Source organism: Theropithecus gelada, chromosome 7a (genome assembly GCF_003255815.1).
Source record: "Theropithecus gelada isolate Dixy chromosome 7a, Tgel_1.0, whole genome shotgun sequence".
NCBI classification, from domain to species: Eukaryota; Metazoa; Chordata; class Mammalia; order Primates; family Cercopithecidae; genus Theropithecus; species Theropithecus gelada.
The window spans coordinates 5285420-5307259 of NC_037674.1; the positions used below are offsets into that span (position 1 = coordinate 5285420).

Consider the following 21840-nt stretch of genomic DNA (forward strand, 5'->3'; position numbering starts at 1 on the left):
GAAATCAGAAAGAAATTTAAAAAGTTCCTATTTTCAGGTGACATAAGGGTCTACGTGGAAAATCCAAAGGAATCTCAAAACAAAAACAATTAAAAAAAAAACCTGATAGATCTAATGAGTAAGTTCAGCAAGGTCAGAAATACAAGATCAACATAAAATAATTAATTGCTATACTAACAACAAACGTGGATACTGAAAATGCAGTATCATTTATAACTGGTCAAAAATGAAACAAATATAAATTTAACAAAACAAGCATAAATCTTACATGCTGAAAACTACAAAATACTGATGGAAAAAATCATAGAAGTTTGACATAAGAGGGACATACCATGATTATGGATTGGAAGATTCCACATAATTGTCCCTATGAGAACCTGTAGGTTCAACAAAATTCCCATTAAAAACCCAGCAAGAGCTTTGTACATATGGATACACAAAGTCAGTCTGAAATTTATATAAACAAATAAACTAAAATAGCTAAAACAATTTTGAAAAAGAACAATAAAATGGGAAGAAGCACTCTACTCAATGTTAAGCCTTACTATACAATGAAAGCAAAAGAGTATAATGGAGAGAGAGCTAGATTAATAAAACAGAATTGAGAACCCAATAGTAGACCCACACAAATACATCCCACTGATTTTTTTCAAAGCAATTCAGAGGAGGAATATAGTCTTCTCAATGAGTGGAGCTGGGATAACTGAAAATCCACAGGCAAAAGGATAAACTTTGATGTAAATCTCAGATATCATACCAAAATTGACATCAACTTAAAATAAATGACAGACTTAAATGTAATACTTAAAAATGTGAAACTTTTAGAACAAAACATAGGAGGAAATCTTCAGGACTCTAGGCTATGAGTTCTAAGACTTGACATCAAAAACACAATCCACCAAAGTAAAATTTGATAACAACAACTTCACTATAATTTTTAAAAAGAATATGTTTACTCTGTGAAAGGCCCTGGTGAAGAAGATGAAGAGAGAAACTACAGAAAGACAAACTATATTTTCAAAACACATATCTGACAAAAGGCATACCTAGAATAAAGAACTCTTAAATCTCAAGAGTAAAAATAAAACAAACAAAACCCCACACAATCTAACTAGAAAATGGGCAAAAAGACATGAACAGATTTCAACGAAGAGGATATACAGGTGACAAAAACCAACACATGGTAAGATGTTCCACATCATTAGCCACTAGGAGAACATAAATTAAAAACACAATGGGTTATCACTACACACCTACTAGCATGGCTAAAATAAAAAATAGTGGTAACACCAAATTCTGGGGAGGATGCAGAATAACTTGATCACTTCTGTTGGGAATGGCCACTCTGGAAAAGAGTATGGCAATTTCTTATAAAACGAAGCATCTGCTTATTATACAACCTAACAATTGCATGCTTATGTAATTTATACCAGACGAATGGAAACTTCAAAAACAAACAAACATGGACATGGATGTTACAGACGCTATGACTGCAATAGCCAAAAACTGAAAACATTTCAAATGTCTCTTAATGGATTAACAGTTACACAAATTGTGGCACATCCATACCACGGACCACTATTCAGCCAATCTCAAAAGGTTACAAACTACATTAGTCTACATATATAATATTCTTGAAATGCCACAATGACAGAGATGGATTAGTGTTTGCCAGAAGTTAGGGACAAGGGGGATGTGGCTATAAAGGGATAGTGCAAGAGACCTACAGTCGAGGAACAGTTCTTTATCTTAATTTGTTGGTGGTTACATGAATCAATATATGTGACAAAATTGCTTAGAATTATACACACACACAAAAATGCATGAATGTAAAACTGGTGAAATCTGAATACACTTTAGAGCGTATACCAATGTTAATTTGGTAGGTAATCTGGCAATTTAGGAGGTAAAGATACAGAGTTATTTAAGGTGTTTCTGCTGGGGAATATTAGGAGGAATACGAAAATGTACCTCCCCATAATTTTTTTCCATTTCTTGTGACCTATAATTATTAATGTTTCAAAATAAAACAAGTTAGAAACGTACTAAATCCAACAATGGTGAACTAGAAAGTATCATCTCTATGAATTATGTCACTATTAAAATGATGATTAGAAAAACCCATGGAAAATATGATGAGTGAAAAATGCAGTCAGCATAACCACATAAAATATATTAAGTAGATGGATTGAAGGAAGATAAATAAAATGAAATTTAGTAGTTTAGGGAAAAGGAACAGAAATTAAGCAATTTGACTGTGTCGTGGCTATCCGTCTTGTTCTTTTGAAATACGAAGGCTTCTTTCTTTGCCTTGCCCTCAACCTGAAGCGGTTTTCATAATAAATGAGGCAGAGTTCAACAAAGCCAAGATAAAAGAGACTGTATCAATGTAGACTTAAAAGTCAGAAATAAATGCAAACTACAAACTCAGATGCTACCTACCACAGGTCTTTATGAAGCCATGAACCCACTGGTAGGGACAAAACATTTAACTAGCTCATAGTTATAACCTTTAGAGGCACCATCTGAAAGTCATAAAGTGGAATCTATACTATGTTCCGCTTACTAAGAACATCAAAGGAGCCATGTTACAGCACAACATATTTTGCCTATTAATTACAAAATGCATAAAGAATTCTGTAGTGATTCACTAAAGTTCTCTAGCATTAAAGCATCCCTGGGAAAATGAGAAGCACAAACTAGGTATCAGGCAGAAGCATTCATATTGTCAAAATCAAGTTCCGGATCTTTTTTTGTTTTGTTTTGTGTTTTTTGCCATCAGCCACCAGTGGTGAGAGCACCATTCATCATTCAGTTGGTTTTCTCTGGACAGCAGGATGGAGACAAGCATGTAATTGAAGTAAGCATATGGGCTGAAATTCATGACTTCCAGCCACCAGATACCTCCCCGTTTCCATCTAATTAAAGGAGTGCAAGCTGGCATTCATGCCCAGTAGGACAGAGTTTTTCACAAGTGACCCAGGGGGACCATGTGTGACCGATTCCTGAGCTGTACTCCACACCTGCTGTATCAGACCCTGAGGAGGCAAAGATGCAGCTTCCATTGTTAACAATCACTTGGCAGCTTCTCAGCCAGAGCAGATGTTGGAACATTGAATCAGAAGAGCTAACCAGGCAAGCAGGATCTAGATCCCCTACATGGAGCCCAAAGCACTATCTAAGCACTCCCTGAGCAGCCCGAGAGTTTTCAAAGCTCTTCCCAATTGCCCCCTCTTGACCCCAGGAAGACTGCAGCGGAGCGTCTCTACAGTCTCCTAGACAGCCTGGGCAGAACAGTTCTGAGTCCTTGACTCTGGGTCCCCAGGTAGCAACCCCGCTGCTACCCCAGCTTCCAACACAGGGCCCAGCTGCAGGAGGAGAGCTGGCAGACCCTATGTGCTGCTTCCTGGCTCTTTCACTCTTTCAGGAGCTTTGGTAAATTTTTATCGTTTTCCTCACAATGGTTTGGTGCATCTGTACCAGGTTTATTCTTTGGTATTTTACGGTTATCATCATGAGTGTAAATGAGGTCTTTTCTTTCCATTTCACTTCACTGTTCTTCACTGACACCTAGCTCAGCTATTATCTTCTTTCTTAAATCTTTTATTAGTTCCAAGTTTGTCAGCTGCGTCTGCCTTTAGGTGAATAATCAACTGGAAGTAATGATAGTGTTTTTTCTTCCTTGTAATATTTAGATATCTTTTTTTAACTTGCTGTCATAGGACTCCGGCTAGGGCATCTACCAGGCAGTTGAAAGCAGTGATAGCTGTTGTCTTAGTCAGTTCTGGCCGCTATAACAGACTGCCATAGATCGGGGGGTTAAATAACAAACATTTATCTTCCATGGTTCTGGAGCTTGTAAGTCCAAGATCAAAGCACCCGCAGATTTGATGTCTAGGGAGGGCAACTGTCCTGGTTTGCAGATACACATCTTCTCCTTGTGTCCTCAGATGGCCAAATAAGCAGAGACAGGAAGAAAGCCCTTGTGTCTCTCCTTATAAGGACACTAATCCCACTCATGAAACTCCACCTTTATGACCCAATCCCCTCCTAGAGGCCCCACCTTCTAACTCCATTGCCTTGGGGGTTAGGATTTCAACACACTAATTTTTGAGGAGACACAATCATTCAGTCCCTAACATTTCTCATCTTTGCCTTATCTCTGACTTTGAGGTGGATTCACCTGATTTTTCAACAGTCAGCTTTGTTTGCCAGTTTTCTTCTGAGTATTATTTATCTGCTTATGAATTATCTTCCAGTCTTAGTTTATTTTTTGTGAATATTATTACTTTTGGGAAATATTTGTTAGATCCAAGTCTTTCTATATATCTTCTGGGTTAGTTTTATCAACTGTTTTATTTCATTCCGTCTAAGCATACTTACCTTTCTTGAGATTCTGGTTTTTGCTAATTTCTCCTTTGACTTTCATCAGCATTGATTGTATTTTTTTGCAGTCACACTGCAACATAATTATTCATGAGCACTTTTTCTCAATAAATTTTCCTTTAATCAACATAAAATATTCATTTTGTCCCTTTTTACGTATTTTGTCTTTCATCTATATTTGTGAAATAAGAACAATGCTAAATCTGTTTCTTCTTATGGCATTTGGCAGACATGGTTTTTCAATCCTTTTAATTTCAATCTTATGTATTATTTGATTAAAATTTACCTTCTGTATATACAATATAGTTGGATTTTGATTTTTTAAAACCAATGTAGGAGTCTGTTTTGGTTTGAGAACTGTTATGGGATTTAAACCCATTTGAATTTTTGTGATTAGTGATTGTTTCTGCTAGTAGGTCTGTTTTCTGTTTTTTTGTAGGCTTTTTTTTTTTTTTTTGGCCAGATTTTCTCATGTTAGAGAAGAAACACTCTTCCTCTACCCTTATAGATTCTTTTGGGGAGTGGGGGGCTTAGGAATTAAACTGACAAAAGACAGATGAGCAACAGAAAACTGACTTTTATGCCTACATGTGCACGGGGGCACAAAGAAAAATGTAACTCTTTAAACAGCTAAAGATGAGGTTATATACTTCACAGGGGAGAGAGAAGGGAGAGGAAGGGCTTCTATGAGAAGAACAAATAGGTTTCTAGGGGAGCAAATGGGAGAGAAGAAGGTCTGTGAGACAGTTCTGTTTATGCAGGTGCAACTGGTCTTTTTCATCTTCTTTCCAGTCAGTAAAAACTCCCCTAGAAAGGAGATCTATGCCAGCCTCACTCCCAGAAGTTGTTGCCTGTAGTCAGATAAGTAACCTCTGAAAAAGCTTCTTTCTATCTGTTTAATCTCAAATGTCTTCAGTTTAAGATAACGTTCACACCCACGCCGGGGATCCATGAGAGTCCCCATACTTACACTGTTTCTCAGTTTTCTGTTCTTGCATTACAGGTATCAACTCCAGGTTTTGGTCCCTTATTTTATGTCTAGTGGTTTGGAGGTTATGATATTATTTCTGTTACTCTGATAGCTATTCAAATATTTAACATATATATTTACTTGTGCTTCTTTTCATTTTGTGCATTTAACGAGGGTTATCTTTACCATGCATGAACCAAAGAAGGCTGACACCAAACGTCTGCTATTACTTCTACTTCTTAGTCCCCTGCCAACAAAAACCATTTAACAACATCATCAAATAATTAGACTGAACTATGCCTTTTAGTGATTCCATCACTCACGAGTGCTGACTATATCCCAGGTTTGCCTCGTTCTTGGTTTCTTCTCATTTTGCTGGAATACAACTCTGAGTAATTATTTCATACTTGAGTATTTACATACTTAAAACTGCTTTTATTTTTGCCCAGAAAGTTCAGTTCAGCAAAATATTTTATTTTAAAAATAATTGCCCTTCAATATTTGAAAATAGTCCTCTATTAGGCTACTGTTTCTTACAGCTGTGATTTTTTTTTTGCTTTGAGAGCTTATAAGGGTTTTGCCTTTATCATCAGTGTTTTAAAATCGCAGCAAGATATTCAAGACATATGTCTCTTTTTATTCACCCTGCTCAGTTCTCAGTATGATATTGGCACATGCATAGATGACTATAACAATCCCACTTCAATTCCACGGCGAGAAAGATGTATTGCTCAATAAGTGCTGTTAGAATTATTTTCTATCCCTTAAAGAAAAGTAAAGTTAGACCCTTACCTCACAGCATACACAAACATTTTGGGGGGGGTGGGGGGAACATACACAATAAAAAACAAACTATTCAGTTTACCAAAAATTATCAGAAGAAACTATACTAGAATAAATCGATAGTCTCCTGGTCTGGGACCCCAAAGCCATAAAGGATCCGTAAAGAAAACAATACAAAAATGCGATTAGTTAAGGATGTAACATTTACATTAAAAAAAGACCACAAATAATGTGAAAAGATCTCCAGAGTCATTTCAAATGGATAATCTTTCAAGACAGATTGGTGTGGGTAGTGGAGGAGAAAAGAGAATAATTTCTAGACTAATTTGCTTCTCGGGCTAGGACCCATACCCTACCTCCCTGCCCCACACAATCAGAACTTACTTATTTTTAATCTAAGGGTGCTGGAAGATGGCTCTCTTGATCCAGAGAGCCTGAGTTCCAAGTGCTACTGCCCAGGTTCCAGCCTCCAGTAACTCCCTCCTGGAACAGGGTAGCGGCCCCACTAATCCCTCACCCACTGCAATGTGCTGCTTGCCACCTGTTATTTGTCACACTAACTTGGGAGGATTAAAAAATGCGAATGGAACGTGGTTGCTCCCAAGGAGCTCACTGGACAGTGGGGAAAAACAAGAGTATCAAACTCACATCTGCAGCATTGTGTGATGTTTACATAGAGTCCTCCAAGGTACACAGCAGCCCAGAGTAGGCGACTGTGGCCAGGAGTCAGGGACAGATTTCCAGAGAAGTTCGGCTGGGCTGGTCGTCATTCCTTAGACTATAGCTAGTCCCTGACCTGATTATCCCTGTTCTTTTCCCCCTCCCTTTCATTCCAAGCACATGCATTGAGGGTCCTGCCACATTTAGTCCCTTCCAAAGTGAACTCTCCCCATCCCCGCTAAGGGCCCTGTGCCATATGACCTAACTTACATGTCTTTCCATGAAGTGCCCCATCTTAAAAGTGAAAAAAGGCACCATTAACAGCAGTGCCAGGACCTCAGGCACAAACCAGGGCTGTCCCAGACAGACCAAGACGTATGGCCGCCCTGCCGTGAACGGTTGCCCACGCCCTCCCACTGGATGAGGCTCGCTCTCTTCCAGATCTTTCTAAGATATAATGTCCCTGACATACATCATCTTCTGCTCTGCAAGATGCACTTTGTGCCCTTGTCTTACAGCCACAAAGAGCCTGTCAAGGATTGGGAAAGGCACAAGGGTTTGGAGTCAAGTCCTCAGAACTGCGTCAACAAGCCATTTAATTTCAGAAACCATTTCCTCAATTGTGAAGCAGAGAGAGTAATTTTAGATGACTTCACTGAAGGACACAAAATTACATCAGATGAGACCACCCACGGTAAAGTGATTTGCTACTGATTACACATGCCTCAAGGGCAGTGAAGGTGCTTCTAGTATCTTACACAGAGAGGTCCCCAGAAAATACCACCCAGTCGACTGACAGCAACAGCTCCACTGACCCTGTGGCCCTAGCCCACAAGGAAAGCCTCAGTTTCTCCAGGTTTCGATACAAGCGAGGGGGCACATCCAGCTTGGGCCTTGCACCCTGCACCACTGAGGTCTTAGCATGCTGGGGAGGCCCAGCTGCCTTCTGATGCCTCACACACAACTTCGTAAATCTCCTCCTGTGCAGACAGCTGAAGATCGCATGTCTGGTGGGCAGTGGACACGCGCAGGGAACCCACAGCAGGCTCGGGAAGGGGCGGGGTGGCGGCGGACCCTGGCCCTCATCTGGCTGCCCGCCCTGCTCCCTCAGGCAGCTCATGATGAAGACTGAACCGCCCATCGAGTTCCTGTCTCACGTATTTATCACACAGCCCTTACAACCACGCTGGCTCTGTGTTCCACATCACAAAGATCAATAAGCTCATCTCCAAAAGCCGTGCCCTTGGGCACAGTGAGCTTCAGTGCCCTTGGGGTGCAGGGGGTTGGGGAGGTGCCCCGTGGACTGGCCCGTTGCCACATGCCAAAAGACAGCCTCACCCAGGCCACCTCAATGCAACGCTATCCCCACAAAATTCCGTTCACCGCAGCACCCGTCCTCTGCTTGAAATTCTGCTCAAACTCTTGCACAGCAGTTGGATTCTGTCATTCCACGCTCTGCTGTGGCACTGCTCTGTAGCCCACACTGGCTGGCAGGGGATTTGGTCAAAGAAAAGGTAAATGTCAGATTCTGAGTGAAACCAGTCAAGAAGCGACAGTAAACCCCACAGCAGCTTCAGAAAAAACAAACAAACAAAAACAGAAAACCCCACAGCAGCTTCAGAAAAAACAAACAAACAAACAAACAGAAAACCCCACAGCAGCTTCAGAAAAAAACAAACTCCCTCTTTTTAGGAAGCGGAAGGCTGAGTCTGGCAGATCAGCCCAGAGCAGGTGCGAAAGTGGAGCTGGCTCAGAGGGAGGGAGAGGGGATCTCTCTGCTTTTTAACTTTAGAAAATGAAACACAAGAGACCGAGCTTCTTTCCTGATGTGACGAGAGACTGGCCGGTAATGAGTCAGACTATGCAGTCAGGCAGACCCTGCTGGGTGACCTCGGGCAAGTGGCTGAACCTCTCTGAGCACCAGCTTCCCGCCCTGAGAATTGTGGATGCTCCAACAGACTTCATAAAGTCTAGCAAGAAGGCATAAAGCCACAATTTCCTGGCTACCATTTGCTGGCACTAGGCGAGTGCCAAGTAAAGGGGGCTTGGCTCCACGGTGCTGAAGACCAGGAGCTGCGGGCAAGTAGGCTGAACATAGTGCATGGCACCTTCAGAAGGCACCGGATGAGGCAGGCAGCATTAACCGTCAGCCAGCAGCAGTCCACTCACTCCGGTGCCAACAGGTGGGCTCCAAGTTAGCCCGAGGCAAACAGCTGGGCCATCGGGGGCTGATTAACGACACACACTTGCCCTTCCTCCCTGCCTCTTGCTGAGATGCTAGAAGAAACAACAAACGCAACACCTGCCCACTGCCACAGGCTGGGAGGAGTGTACAAGCAGAAAAGAACAGAGAATAACTTCTGGACAAAATCACCTGAAGGGAATCAATTGCTAACAAGTCAAGAGGAGAATATGAATAAATATTGTTTTAAAATTTTCAGAGCAAAAAGGAACCGACAACAAAAATTCTATCAAAGGTATCAGGGCCTCTCCAGTCTCTCCTGTCTCACTCACAGTCAAAGCCAAGGCCTCCACGACTTGGTCCCCAGCTCTCCCCATCATGTCTCTGGCCCTCTCTCTGACCCCGGGCCTTCCCCACCCACCAATTCTCTCCAGCCACAACAGCTGAATTTGCTCCTAGGACAGACCTGGACGGCATGTTCCTGCCTCAGGGCAATTGATGAATTTTTAAAATGATAAAATCATGACACTTGCGCAAATATAAAATGATCATGTGTCAAAGACTACTTAAGTCATTAATGAATGAAGGAACCAGGAAAATGTTAAAACCAATTCTGCAGAGCATCCTAAAAGCAGACACATACAAAGACAACCAGGCACACTGGTCTGAATCTGTCGACAGGGGAATTGGTCCACCAGCAAAACCCATTTCCTTCTCTGTGGACTAGAATCATTGGTTTTGCCATCAGTTTTCTAGAAGTTAGAGTTGAAAACTAGTTTGAAGACCATGACAGGCACAGTCCACTACAGACTCAGATGACCAGGAAGGTGCCTGTGACCGTGCCTAGTATGCCGTAGGAACCCAGGTGTCTTTATTTTTTCTTCCCTCACTATTTTTTTTGCATTTCAAAGTCTTTCACAAGCCTTCTTGACAAGGCCCCTGCACTGACTGTTCCTTCTGTCGGGAACACTCTCCACTTGATATCACAGGGCCTGTTCCTTCGCAGCCCTCTAGTCAGTCTCCTGGTCTGTCCCTGACCTCTGGCTCAGCCCTCAACTATTCCCTTTCCTGCCTAATTTTTCTGGGAGCACCCACACTCTGGCCCATGCCCCCCTCCTCTCTTCCCCATCTCTGTTTCTCTGGTGGGTTTGGGTCTGGTTGGATCACTGCTGAATCCTTAGTCCCTAGAACAGTGTGTGATTATGCTGCGGGAGCCTTCACTAAACATTGGTTGGAGTGAATGAACAAATTAAAAACAAACAGCAAGAGTGACCATGATGAGACCGGGGAGGGTGAGATGGACAGTTCGGAGGATGACTTTGAAGATGCAAACATAGGTTGGCTGGCTCCACTCACTGCTTGAAAACAAGCTGCTGCTCCCCCTCTTCCCACCACACAGGATTTAAAAACAGCCTCCCTCCAGCTCGGGTGCGAATATCTGATTAATACGAAAGCTGTAACAGCACATCCTCAAAACTCCTTCTCTGAGGTTCCCAGCAGCAAAATTACCTCTGCTCACCTGGAACTACTACTGTCTTAGTTTGCTTTCTGTTGCCTGTAACAGGATGCCTGAAACTGGGTAATTTATAAAGAAAAGAATTCATTTGTTACAGTATGGATGCTGGGAGTCCAGGGTCAAGGAGCTGCATCTGGTGAGGGCTTCTTGCTGGCGGGGACTCTCTGTAGTCTCAAGGTGGTACCGGGCATCGCATGGGGAGGGGCCTGAAGGTGCTGGTTCAGGCCTCTTTTCCTCTTCTTATAAAGCTACCAGTCCCATTCCCATGATACCGTATTGATCCATTAATCCGTGAATAGGTTAAAGCATTCATGAGGGCAGAGCCCTCATGACTCAGCTGCCCTTCAAAGTTTCCACCTCTCAACACTGCCATATTGGGGATTAAATTTTAACACAGATTTTAGAGAGGACAGATATTCAAATATTTGTAAAGGACAAATATTCAAACTATAGCAACCATATCACTTTCCAGTGATGCCCTGGGGCCCTCCAAGAGCCTGGCCATGACTGCATTATGAGCCTTTGAGCACCAGCAGGCCAACCTTGGTTAGACCGAGGGATACCACAATTTCAAGAGCTATTAACCGTGACAACATTACAACTCACAGATTCACTCCCTCAGATGCCATTCCATGTGTACACTGCCATGATTCCATAACAGACACATCGCAGCCCACAGGGGCAGGCACCACTTGCTGGGATGCAGGCTTGGGCTCTTCTTTAGTCCAGTGAAATCTGCCACCTGCCTGCCTCCTCTGCTCTGGCTGAGAACACCCTCCTCCCTAGAACCCTCAAGTCCCAGGACTCTTTCCCTTCCACCCATATTGTTGCTATGCTCCCCACCAGAAGCTGAGATTGGATCTACAATCACAGCAGGGTGAAAGCAACTAGTACTTGAGTGGATGGCTCATCTGTGCTGTAGCAGACCATGTCAACAATCATCCTCCCGTGCCCAAGGCCCTGACAGCTGCCTGCTGCAAGCATCTGCAGCTCTGCACTTGATCCACACATGGGGCAGGCAAGCCAGAGGTGCCAGGGAGCTGACACCCCTGGCAGCAGCTCTCAGCCTATGATGGAAGGCAGCTGGCAGATAAGCATCCCAGTTTCCTCAGAACAAGGCTGAGATGTGCTACACAGTCTCCCAGAGCTCCCCAGGAGGAATGGGCTCTGGTTGCTGGCAGTACGATTTGCTTTTCACTGCTCACTCCAGCAGCTTGCCTGCCCTCCCTATCTCACTCCCCTCCCCTCATCCTGCTTCCCAGGATCCCTTCCCAAATAAGCTACAAGCTCAGGAATCCTTGTCCTGGGTTGGCTCTCCCAGGTTCCCTAAGACGCCCGGCACCTCAATGACGAGCACAATTATGAGGCTTCCAGGCTTGGCCACACTGCTCTCAAGTGTGTCCTGCATACAAGCCCCCTCCCCAGGCTCTGCTATCAGCCACAGGGTCAGGGAAATGAGTGAAAGACACAAGCCTGCAGATGACAAATGTAGATTTGCACACTCAGTGAAAAAGGATGGCTGACACCCCATGCTGTTCTAAACTTTCGGAGGCAACAAAAACATCTTTAAATATCTTTATTGAAAAAGGTTTCCATTATTGCAATAGAAATTTCTGACCAAGCAACTCAGAAACAGAGAAGCCCAGAGAGGGTGAGGCAGTTGCCTGTCTCTGCACGGTGCAGGTGCATCCGCGGAGGTGCCGGGATTCAGACTGTCCTTCTGCAAGCCCACTGCTGATCCCAGCGAGGCCTTTAATTCCATCCAAAGGGGAAAATCACGGCAAGCCATCCATAATTGCCACCCACTTTAGGCAAGATGGTGTTCAGAAAACTCCTTGAGCTGCAGGCTTAAAGTAAAGCAAAATAAAGCAGCAAAGAAATGACTGGGATCAGCACCAGACAGAGACGCTTTTATTCGTGTCCATCCTCTCCTCAGTGCGACCTGGCCAGCTGGCTGGCAGCAGCACAACTTGTTCCCCATCCATCAAGGAAATACAGCAGCCCATTCCAGAAATGATACAGAGATGGCTGTTTTGCAGCGACCCAGCCACTTTAAAGCATGGAAAATGCATTATATCTCAAAAAGCAATAGTGACTCACGTGGGGACTCCAATATCAAACCAGAATAGAGTGAGAAATAGGACAGACATGTTTGGGAGGCTTCACCTGAGCTACATCAACACTCCTATCAAAACCGGGGCTTACACAGGACGCATTTAACCCCCTCCTTTAGGAAAAGCCCCTCAATTCCATTCAGACAATAATGAACTAACAGATGAGTCTAATAAGCAGAACATATTATTTTCCATGCCTGGAAGCTGGCAGAAAGCATTAAACTCAGTATCTCTCAAAATTCCCAATAACAGAATATCAGAGGGTTAGGATATTACTGGTGAAGCCTATTTTTGCTATTTCCTGTGTCCATTTTTGGACTCAGTCTCAGCTGAATGTTTTCTAGGTTGCCTACATGATTTCTTTCCTTTCCTTTCTTTCTTTTCTGGCTGTTCTTAGCCGCACTGTATTACACTGATCCATCTTCTTCGCTCCTCCTCCTAATAATTCCTGCACCCTCCCTTCCTCTCCATCTTGTCTTTGCACAAATGTGTATCAAGTGCCCTGCCAGGTGCCCCTAAGAGGTAGCAAACCCTAAGTGCCATCGTGGACAGGAATCCTTTTCTATGTGACAGAGCCATGTGTTCTAAACTTGGCGGGGGTGAGGGTGTCGGGGAGGTTTCCCACTGGGAGTGAAGGGGTGGGCACTCCTCACCCTGCAAGAAGCTCATAGAAATGCTCTGCCTGGAAGCATGGGTGCATCAAAGGGCCGAAGGACAAGCAGTAGGGCTGGAGAGTGGATGAGGCTACAGGGCAGGGGTGGGCTGGTCAGCATATATCTGGGGGCTGCACAGTGTGTCCAGACAGGAAGGGGAAGCCAGACAGCAAGGGGAGGCAGGCATGACAAGATCTGACTTGTCTGGGAGCTCTCTCCTCCTGCCTGCTCCTCCTCCCACATTGCCCCTTTCAACGGCAGAGTGTGCCTTCCCCTTCACGATGCACGCCTCTTCTGGTCTTTCTGTTTCCTGGGGCTTTACTTTGACCTTTGCAGTTTCACTGCTTTCCTTCTTCAGCTGTGATCACTAGTGTCCCCAGAGCGCCCTGTGGCCTCCCTCCCACCCTTCTTGCCCTAGATACGGGAGCTGATTTCCCCTTTCTTTTTTTTTTTTTTTTTTTTTTTGAGACGGAGTCTCGCTCTGTCGCCCAGGCTGGAGTGCAGTGGCCGGATCTCAGCTCACTGCAAGCTCCGCCTCCCGGGTTCACGCCATTCTCCGGCCTCAGCCTCCCGAGTAGCTGGGACTACAGGCGCCCGCCACCTCGCCCGGCTAGTTTTTTGTATTTCTTAATAGAGACGGGGTTTCACCGTGTTAGCCAGGATGGTCTCGATCTCCTGACCTCGTGATCCGCCCGTCTCGGCCTCCCAAAGTGCTGGGATTACAGGCTTGAGCCACCGCGCCCGGCCTTGATTTCCCCTTTCTTGACTCCAAGCTGGGCTCCTGCCTATTCTGACCAACAGAAGGTGAAGAAGGGCTGTTGCAGGACTCCCACACCCAGTCCTTAAGAGTACCAGCAGCCTATCCTTCCTTCCTGTCAGAGCACTGCTGGCCACCAAGCTGGGGGACACCAAGCCTTGTGGAAAAGGCCCAGAAGGGGTGGGTGCACAGCTCCCGGCTGAATGGCTGAGCTTCCCACCAGGGCCGGCATCCCCACTGGCTCAGCCCAGTCCTGCGCCGCTGTGGAAGTGCACCCCTCAGCACGCCGGCCCAGTGGAGCCCCAGCCCACGGCTGTGCCCAATGCCACGTGAAACAGACAACCAGCCACATGGGCCTGGACAGCCCATGACATCATAAGGAATAATCTGAGTTGTTTGCTTCAAGTCACTCGGTTCTGAGTAGTTTGTTCTGCAGCAATAGACAAGTGTCTATGAGTGACTTAAATATTCTCTGAAATCTATTCATTCCACATTGGCTTCATGTGGACCTGCGGGCCACATATTTAGCAGTTACTTCAAAAAGAAAGTCCTACATTCCATTTCTCAGGAAAACGAAAGCAGAAAATGAAGCAACCTCTACATCCTCCATGATGAAGCCTGGCGGAGGTGGTCTATGTCCACCATGAGAAAGAGGAACAAGCAGGATCCTTCAGTAGAGCTCAAGAGATGTGCGAGCGACGGGGTTTCGCACCGGCAGCTGGGCCAGGTATGTGGAGAGGGGGATCGTTTCTGAGGGCCTGGATCCTGGTAACATTTGTCAGGCAGAGACTGTTAGGTCTTTGCTCCTTGAAATTCAATTACAACTTGGAAATTCCTCATTAGCGAGAGCATTTGGAATCATCAAACATTTTACATTTTGGAATTAAAGATCCTACACATAGGCCATATAAACTGCCTCCTGTAACCGTATTAATAAGATTCCACCAACATATTATACATATAATATGGTAGGGTTCTCTCTCTCTCTCTATATATATATATATATATAAATAAAAATATTTGGAGATAGCACCTAACTCTGTCACCCAGGTTGGCACGAGTGATACAATCAAAGCTCACTCCTGGGCTCAAGGGATCCTTCTACCTCAGCCTCCTGAGTACCTGGCACCACAGGTGCAGGTCACCATGCCCGGCTAATTCTGTTGTTGTTGTTGTTAAAGATGGGGGTGTCACTACATTGCCCAGGTTGAATGTTATAAAATTTATTCTTGATTTCAAACTTAAAAAATCTGAATTGAGAAATGAGAAGTATTGACTATTTTTTTCTAAATTGTTACATTATCATCTTGTTCTAAGAGCAGGAATCCTCATCCTTCTGCCTGTAAACACGTAACTGCCTTTATGGAATGTGTGCTCTTTTCCGAGTGCCAGACTAAGTGTGCGGCACACCTCCACAGAGTGATCCTCCAACCTCTGTGAAGCTGGCACTTCCCCCATTTTTCAAAGGAGAAATTGGAGACTCAAAGGTTACACGGACTGTAAATATTACAGCTAAAATTAACACTTAGACGTCTTCAACCCTGACCCTTTGCCCTCAAAAAGTCAGACACAATGCCCTCATTATGGACTGAGTTGCATCCCCCTCAAACTCTCATGTTGAAATCCTAACACCTGGTGCCTCAGAGTGCGACTCTATTTGAAGACAGAACCTTTAAAAAGGTAATTAAAGTAAAAGGGGGTCATGAGCGTGGGGCCCTACTCTAATTTGACTGGAGTGCTTACAGGAAGAGGAGACTAGGGCACAGACAGGGATGAGGGAAGGTCACGTGAAGCCAGTGAGCTGGCAGCCATCTACCAGCCAAGGAGAGAGGCTCAGAAAAAGCCAGCCCTGACAACACCTTCACTCAGACTTCTGGCCTCCACAATTGTGATAGGGTAACTTCTATTGCTTAAGCCTCCGAGTCTGTAGCACTTTGTTACAGCAGCCTCGGCAAACTAATACAGCCCCCCAAGAAATAGAAGACCCAAAGTCCAGGCATGGAAAGGTGTGTGTTTGATCCATCAACAGGGGACCACTTACCCCTATTTTAGACATTTTTCAAAGCTCAGTTGTCTGAACTAATTTAAGAAGCAGAAAAGTGGCAGCAAATGAGAAGAAGATACTCTTTAACAGGCCCAAGTGAAATGTGGTCCCCAACAGCAAAGACAGGGGCAGAATGAAAAGTCAGTACAAGAAATGGCATCGTCCAGCCTTCTGGAAGTAGCCATGTAGGACAACACATTGCTTGTCCAGCAGGATCCCTGAGTGACCATCGAGGGCAATTTGGTCACGCCGTTCCCTGCATCAGGAAATCCTGGGCTTCCTTATTCATTCAGTTGGGGCCAAAGGAAACAACTTGCTTTTCATGATGTTATATTTATGAGATCTGAGACCTTATTAGTAAGAAATGTTCTGGGATCCCTTATTTGACTATGCAGTTTAACAAGAAATTTTACTGCTTCTAGAAACTTACTCTGCCTAAATAATTGCCTTTTAGGCATCTAGTCTGCAAGTCAGACTACCTTGGTTTACCAACGTGTCCCTTATTTCCTGACGTCAGGAGAAAGACTATTAGAACACAGGTATATACCCTGCAGCGGACGTTTCTGCATGCAGCTAGAGATGACAGTCCTCCAGCTCACCTGCAGCCATCTCTGCCCCAGAACTCTCCAATGCACGATGGGGAACACAGATGAGGATGTGGGTCCAAACTGTGGGCTCCAGCAGTGCGTCCCATAAACAGCACTTTCTGCTGTTGGTCAAAACTGCTGCCATTCAGAGAACAAAGGTACTGCCTTACGCAAGAATACTCCATGTGCCAAGATGCACAGACACAACTCTAGGCCCCGAGAACACACAACTTCATGGGCATCTTAGGCAGCAGGCTAGCCAGGGTGTGCACGTGTGCACGCCAAACCAGGGAACGCCGGCTGAGGGGGACAGAGCTGCTTCTCAAAGGCCTGGCCACTTGGAAAGTCGTGTAGGCAGCAGTGGCCCCAGATCATAGATGACATATCTAGCATTTCTGTGAAATATTCAAATATACTTGATAGCTACATGCATACAAGCATAAAAGCATTTTTTTCCTTGCTCAATATACTCACCTGTTATAGAGAAGAATGTCTGGTTTCCAAATCTGGCCATCTGGGAAACGAACAGTCTTCACCCCTGGATATTCTGACACATTCCACTGTAAATAGTGATCTGTCCAAGACTGACACACACAATGACATTAGCAGCACTTCACTTCCTTGGCTACTAATATTTCTTATAAGCAATTGTTAGGTAAGTGCAAAGCCAAAGAGAATTCCAGACATTTATTATAACTGAATTGCTATTTATAAAACATAATGAAAATGGGAATTCAATAATCCCTTCCAAAACGACTGTGAAGAGCATAAAACTCACATTTAAGGTTCTGCTGTCACCATGAACACATTCAGATGGTATCATTAAAGTTAATTCCAACCCTCTGCATGTCCCCGAGCCTTCTCCTGCAGTGGATGGGTTACTTCTAGCCAAATGAATAACTGTTTTGCCTTCAAAGTTTTCACTGTGAGGATACTTTGAAAAAAGAAATTCACTTATTTCCACTGGAATAAGAACCGGACTGGAAAAATGTGGAGTATTTATTTCCAAAAAGCAATACTGTGCAGTTGCACGGGAACCTCTCAGAATTTCTGAAGGAATGTTTTCAGATTTGAATTTTTATTTTGTCACAGGGATAGTGCTTCTGACACCCGACAATGCAAATCCTGAGCCCTGATGGTGAAACACAGAGTCAGGACAAAAGGAGGCAGATGAAGACTCAGGAAGCACTCACACAAGCTCGCGGCCAGGCCTTAATTGAGGTTATCTAGTGACCTTTGTCAGAGGAATACCCATGTCTGGGGTCCTCCCTCCCAGGATCAGGTGCTAAACAGCCTTTCCTGGAGCCCACAAGCTCTGCAGAGGATGCTCGGGTGGGATCCCACCTGCAGCTGCCACATAATTAGCACCACCCCACAGGAAGCTCAGTGCTGACAAGTGTGAACTCAGAAGCTCCTATAATTGCACCATTATCCTGTATTCTGTCCGCCTGGTACCACCCACGCTCTGGAGCTCAGGCTTTCCAAGATCTGAAAAGGTATGTGGTGCACCACCCCGACCTGGGACCAGGGTGACTCCTCACAATCAAACACATGGTAATTTCTGCAGCAAAACATGCCTATTTGCACTGAGACAAATAAATGCCTTAATTGCACATACATTTCAATTTGATTTTAGACCAAAATAGTTTGATGCAAAGTTACGAAAACAACATCAAAGGAGGGGAACATTTTTTCCAAGCTGCTGAGATTTGGAAATTGCAGATGAGGGGCTGTGGAGCTAGAGCTATTGATACTGACAACAAGGGAGTCAAAGGGCATATCCCAGACCCACTATCCTCTGAGGAGGGCGGGCAGCATCCAGAAAGATGGTCCCAGCTCTGGATTTAATCCTACATCAGAGGAGAGGAACTATCCAGATGAGTGACATCATTTTGCAGCCAGGGACCTCCAGGAATGAGGAAGTGTTCATGGGTGATGTGCAGAAGTATCATTGGGGGCATTCAGGATCAACAGCTGCCTGCTGGGCTGTCTAATGAGATGGAAGTGGTTTGGGAGGGGACAGGAGGGGCGCACCCAGGAAGGGTGGGTCTTGTCCTAATTGTCTTCCAGGAATGCCTGGGCACCAACCAAGCCACGCTTCCTGCAGCTTGCTCCGACTTGGCACCTCTGCCCTGTGCTTCCCTTCATTTCTCTCCCTTGTCCTGGGCATGAGGCCCTTCCACAGCCAACACCTGTGCTTTCTGTGCCACAGTTTTGCATCTCATCCTGGGATGCTTCTCTGGGTTGGTCACTAATTATCACAAAGCCAGTCAAGTTCACCGTTATTACCATACAGGTCAGGGCCACAAGGTTCCATGAACAGGCCTGGAAAGTGGGCATGGTGGACCAAGGAACTTCTCTCCTTCTCCCCTGCCTGCTGAATGATGGCCAGAGAGAGGGGGAGGGGAGACAGGAAACGGGAATGGGGATGGGAGTGCCTAGTTGGTCAAACCCAGACCTCTTCCAAGGCACAGCCAGAGTTGCACACTGCCTCCCCACACTCCACACACCCCGCTGCGTGAACCATGGGCTCATCCCCTCCCTGGCCAGATCATAGCCTTTATGCTAGTCCAGTGTCCTGTGTATGTCCAGACTCACCATAGTTCAGAGGGGGTCAGAGTGAGGACTGCTCCCATTTACAAGAGGAGGCCAGGGTTCAGGAAACTAGGATGTTTTAAGTCAGTCACTGGGTCAGGGCTTACCTGTGTTACTTGACTTTAAGCAAACTGATCTCTGGGCTCTACCAGAGCTGGTTCTTCTGGCTCAGTCTCCCTGATGCTGCTGCCCATCTGCTGTTTTCCCTTGCCCCAAACCAGGCTGACCATTGTGTCAGAGGCATGTAAACCAGGGAAACTCCATCTCAAATAGCAGCTGGGTAAAACAGGCTGAAACCTCCTACTGGGCTGCATTCCCAGATGGTTAGGCATTCTAAGTCAAGGGACGAAACAGGAGGTCGGCACAAGATACGGGTCATAAAGACCCTGCTGATAAAATAGGTTGCAGTAAAGAAGCCGGCTGAATCCCACCAAAACCAAGACAGCCACGAGAGTGACCTCCGGTCATCCTCACGGCTACACTCCCACCAGCTCCATGACAGTTTAGAAATACCAAGGCAACATCAGGAAGTTACCCTATATGGTCTAACAAAGGGAGGCATGAATAATCCAACCCTTGTTCAGCACATCATCACGAAATAACCATAAAAATGGGCAACCAGCAGCCTTCGGGGCTGCTCTCTCTATGGAGTAGCCATTCTTTCATTCCTCTACTTTCTTATAAACTTGCTTTCACTTTACAGACTTGCCCTGAATTCTTTCTCACACGAGATCCAAGAACCTTCTCTTGGGGTCTGGATCAGGACCCTTTTCGGGTAACAGTAATGGCAGAAAAGGTGGGGGGGAGCTGCAGAAAGCATCCGAATCAGACACACCTGGGTTTGTACCAAGGCTCTGGCAGAGACTAATGGTGCGAGGTTGTTCAGATAAATCATTGTCTCTGAACTGCAGTTTCCTCGTATGTACCCTGCCTCACAGGATGAGATAAGATAATGTGTGCAGCAGCAGATTAAAGTCATGTGGCCCTGGTAGGCAAGTGATGAATGACGGTGTAAGAAAAGAGAGAGATTTCCCCACTTTACAAAATCCTGCTGGACTTGGGAGCTGTAACAACAGTCATAACGTAGCTGCGGCCAAAGGTGGGGAAGAGTGAGCGCCGACGAGGACAGGGAACCTCAGGCTGTGTGCCCTGGAGCCCAGGTCCACACTCCTGAGCCCGGGGGGCCCACCAGTGACCCCCACAGGCTCCGATGAAGGTTTCCTAAGAATGGATATGGAATAAGGCCCTATAAACAACAAACTTCTAGAAAAAGGTTGTTCTCTGAAAGCACTTGGTTCCTAGGTCCCTCGGAAACAGGGGGCAACAGGCAAAATCTTTGTAGACAGCACCTGGCATGTTTTCCACAGAGTGGGGATCTGAAAAGAAGCATCAGTGAACCTAGACTCCCAGACCATTGCATTTAGAGGAGTGTGTGCTCTTCCTTCTCTCCCTCTTTCTGTGAGATTCCTTCTCATTAAATCTTCAAAAGAAGAGTGTGTGGAGTTGTGAGGGGACACAGAAGGGAGGAAGGGGCCATTGATCGAAAAGGCACCGCGGGAATCCCAATTATTCCATGGCCCTGGCACCTGGGCCCCATGTGCACTGCTTCGAGCCCACAGGAAACTCTAAACGTGTGTGGATGCTAGCGGCATGGAAGCATTGAGGGAGGGTGGAGGAGGGGAAAGGGATGAGAGAGGGGAACGGAGGGAGGAAAAAGGAAAGTTACCTTTCATTAAAAAAAATACATTATGGTATAAGAAGAAGATAGATTTGGTTTTCCCGGCACAGAGCTTCTAAAGCCCTGGGAATTTCCTGAGTGAGAGGAGAGTCTTTTGTGATTCATACAGAGCCCCTTCTGACCATGCCTGAGGCCTGAGTTTACACTGATGAGGTGACTTAGAGTTGGGCACCTAGACAGCTTTCATGGGGGCTGGTCACCTAGTGACTGGAGGAAGGAGCTTTCCATCCACTGCACTCACAGCTCTGGGGAGGGGTGAGAAAGGGGCTGGAGACAGGGTTATAAACACTCTTGGTCAGCACATCCACTTGCGGGGAGGGTGGCGCTGGGGAGAAGTTACTGCGGCTCCGTACACCCTTCCAGCCCCCATGCCCCGCCCTCTGCGTCCTTCCACTTGGTGGTTCCTGAGCGCATCCTTCAGAATAAACCAATAAACGTTAAGTCATGGGTTTTCTTCTTCCCGAGTTTCATGTTGCTGAATTCCTGTTCTGAAACTCTGAATTCACGTAAGCTGAATTCCTGTTCTGAAACTCTGAATTCCTGTTCTGAAACTCTGAATTCACGTAAGCTTTTCTCCAGGGTATTTTATAGAAGTAGATATTAAATATTTATTTAATGAATATATTTTTCTTTATAAATATACTAGTTTGTGTATTATATACAATTTTATTAAATAAGCCAAGTATTTTCCTGAGCTGTGAGCCATCTTAGAAAGTTACTGAACCTGGGGGAGAAGGGTATGGGAACCCTCGAATTTTCAGTCACCTGGTAGATGTTGTGGGTAGCCTGGGTACCCCATTTGCAGCTGGTATCTGAAGTGAGACTGAGCCCTTTAACCTGTGGGATCTGATGCGA

The 21840-nt window shown here is 45.3% G+C and overlaps 1 protein-coding gene across 3 annotated transcripts in view; it reads right to left on the reverse strand.

Moving 5' to 3' along the window:
* Window positions 1-21840, reverse strand: part of CHRNA7 (cholinergic receptor nicotinic alpha 7 subunit) — a 139550-nt gene that overhangs the window by 45499 nt on the left and 72211 nt on the right. For 2 of the 3 annotated variants that reach the window (XM_025390017.1, XM_025390016.1), the window contains exon 4: window positions 17127-17236. The exons of the other annotated variant lie outside the window; for it this stretch is intronic. In XM_025390017.1, the coding sequence (XP_025245802.1) occupies window positions 17127-17236 (110 nt within the window). The remainder of the gene's footprint in view (window positions 1-17126; window positions 17237-21840) is intronic. 3 annotated transcript variants of the gene reach the window in all.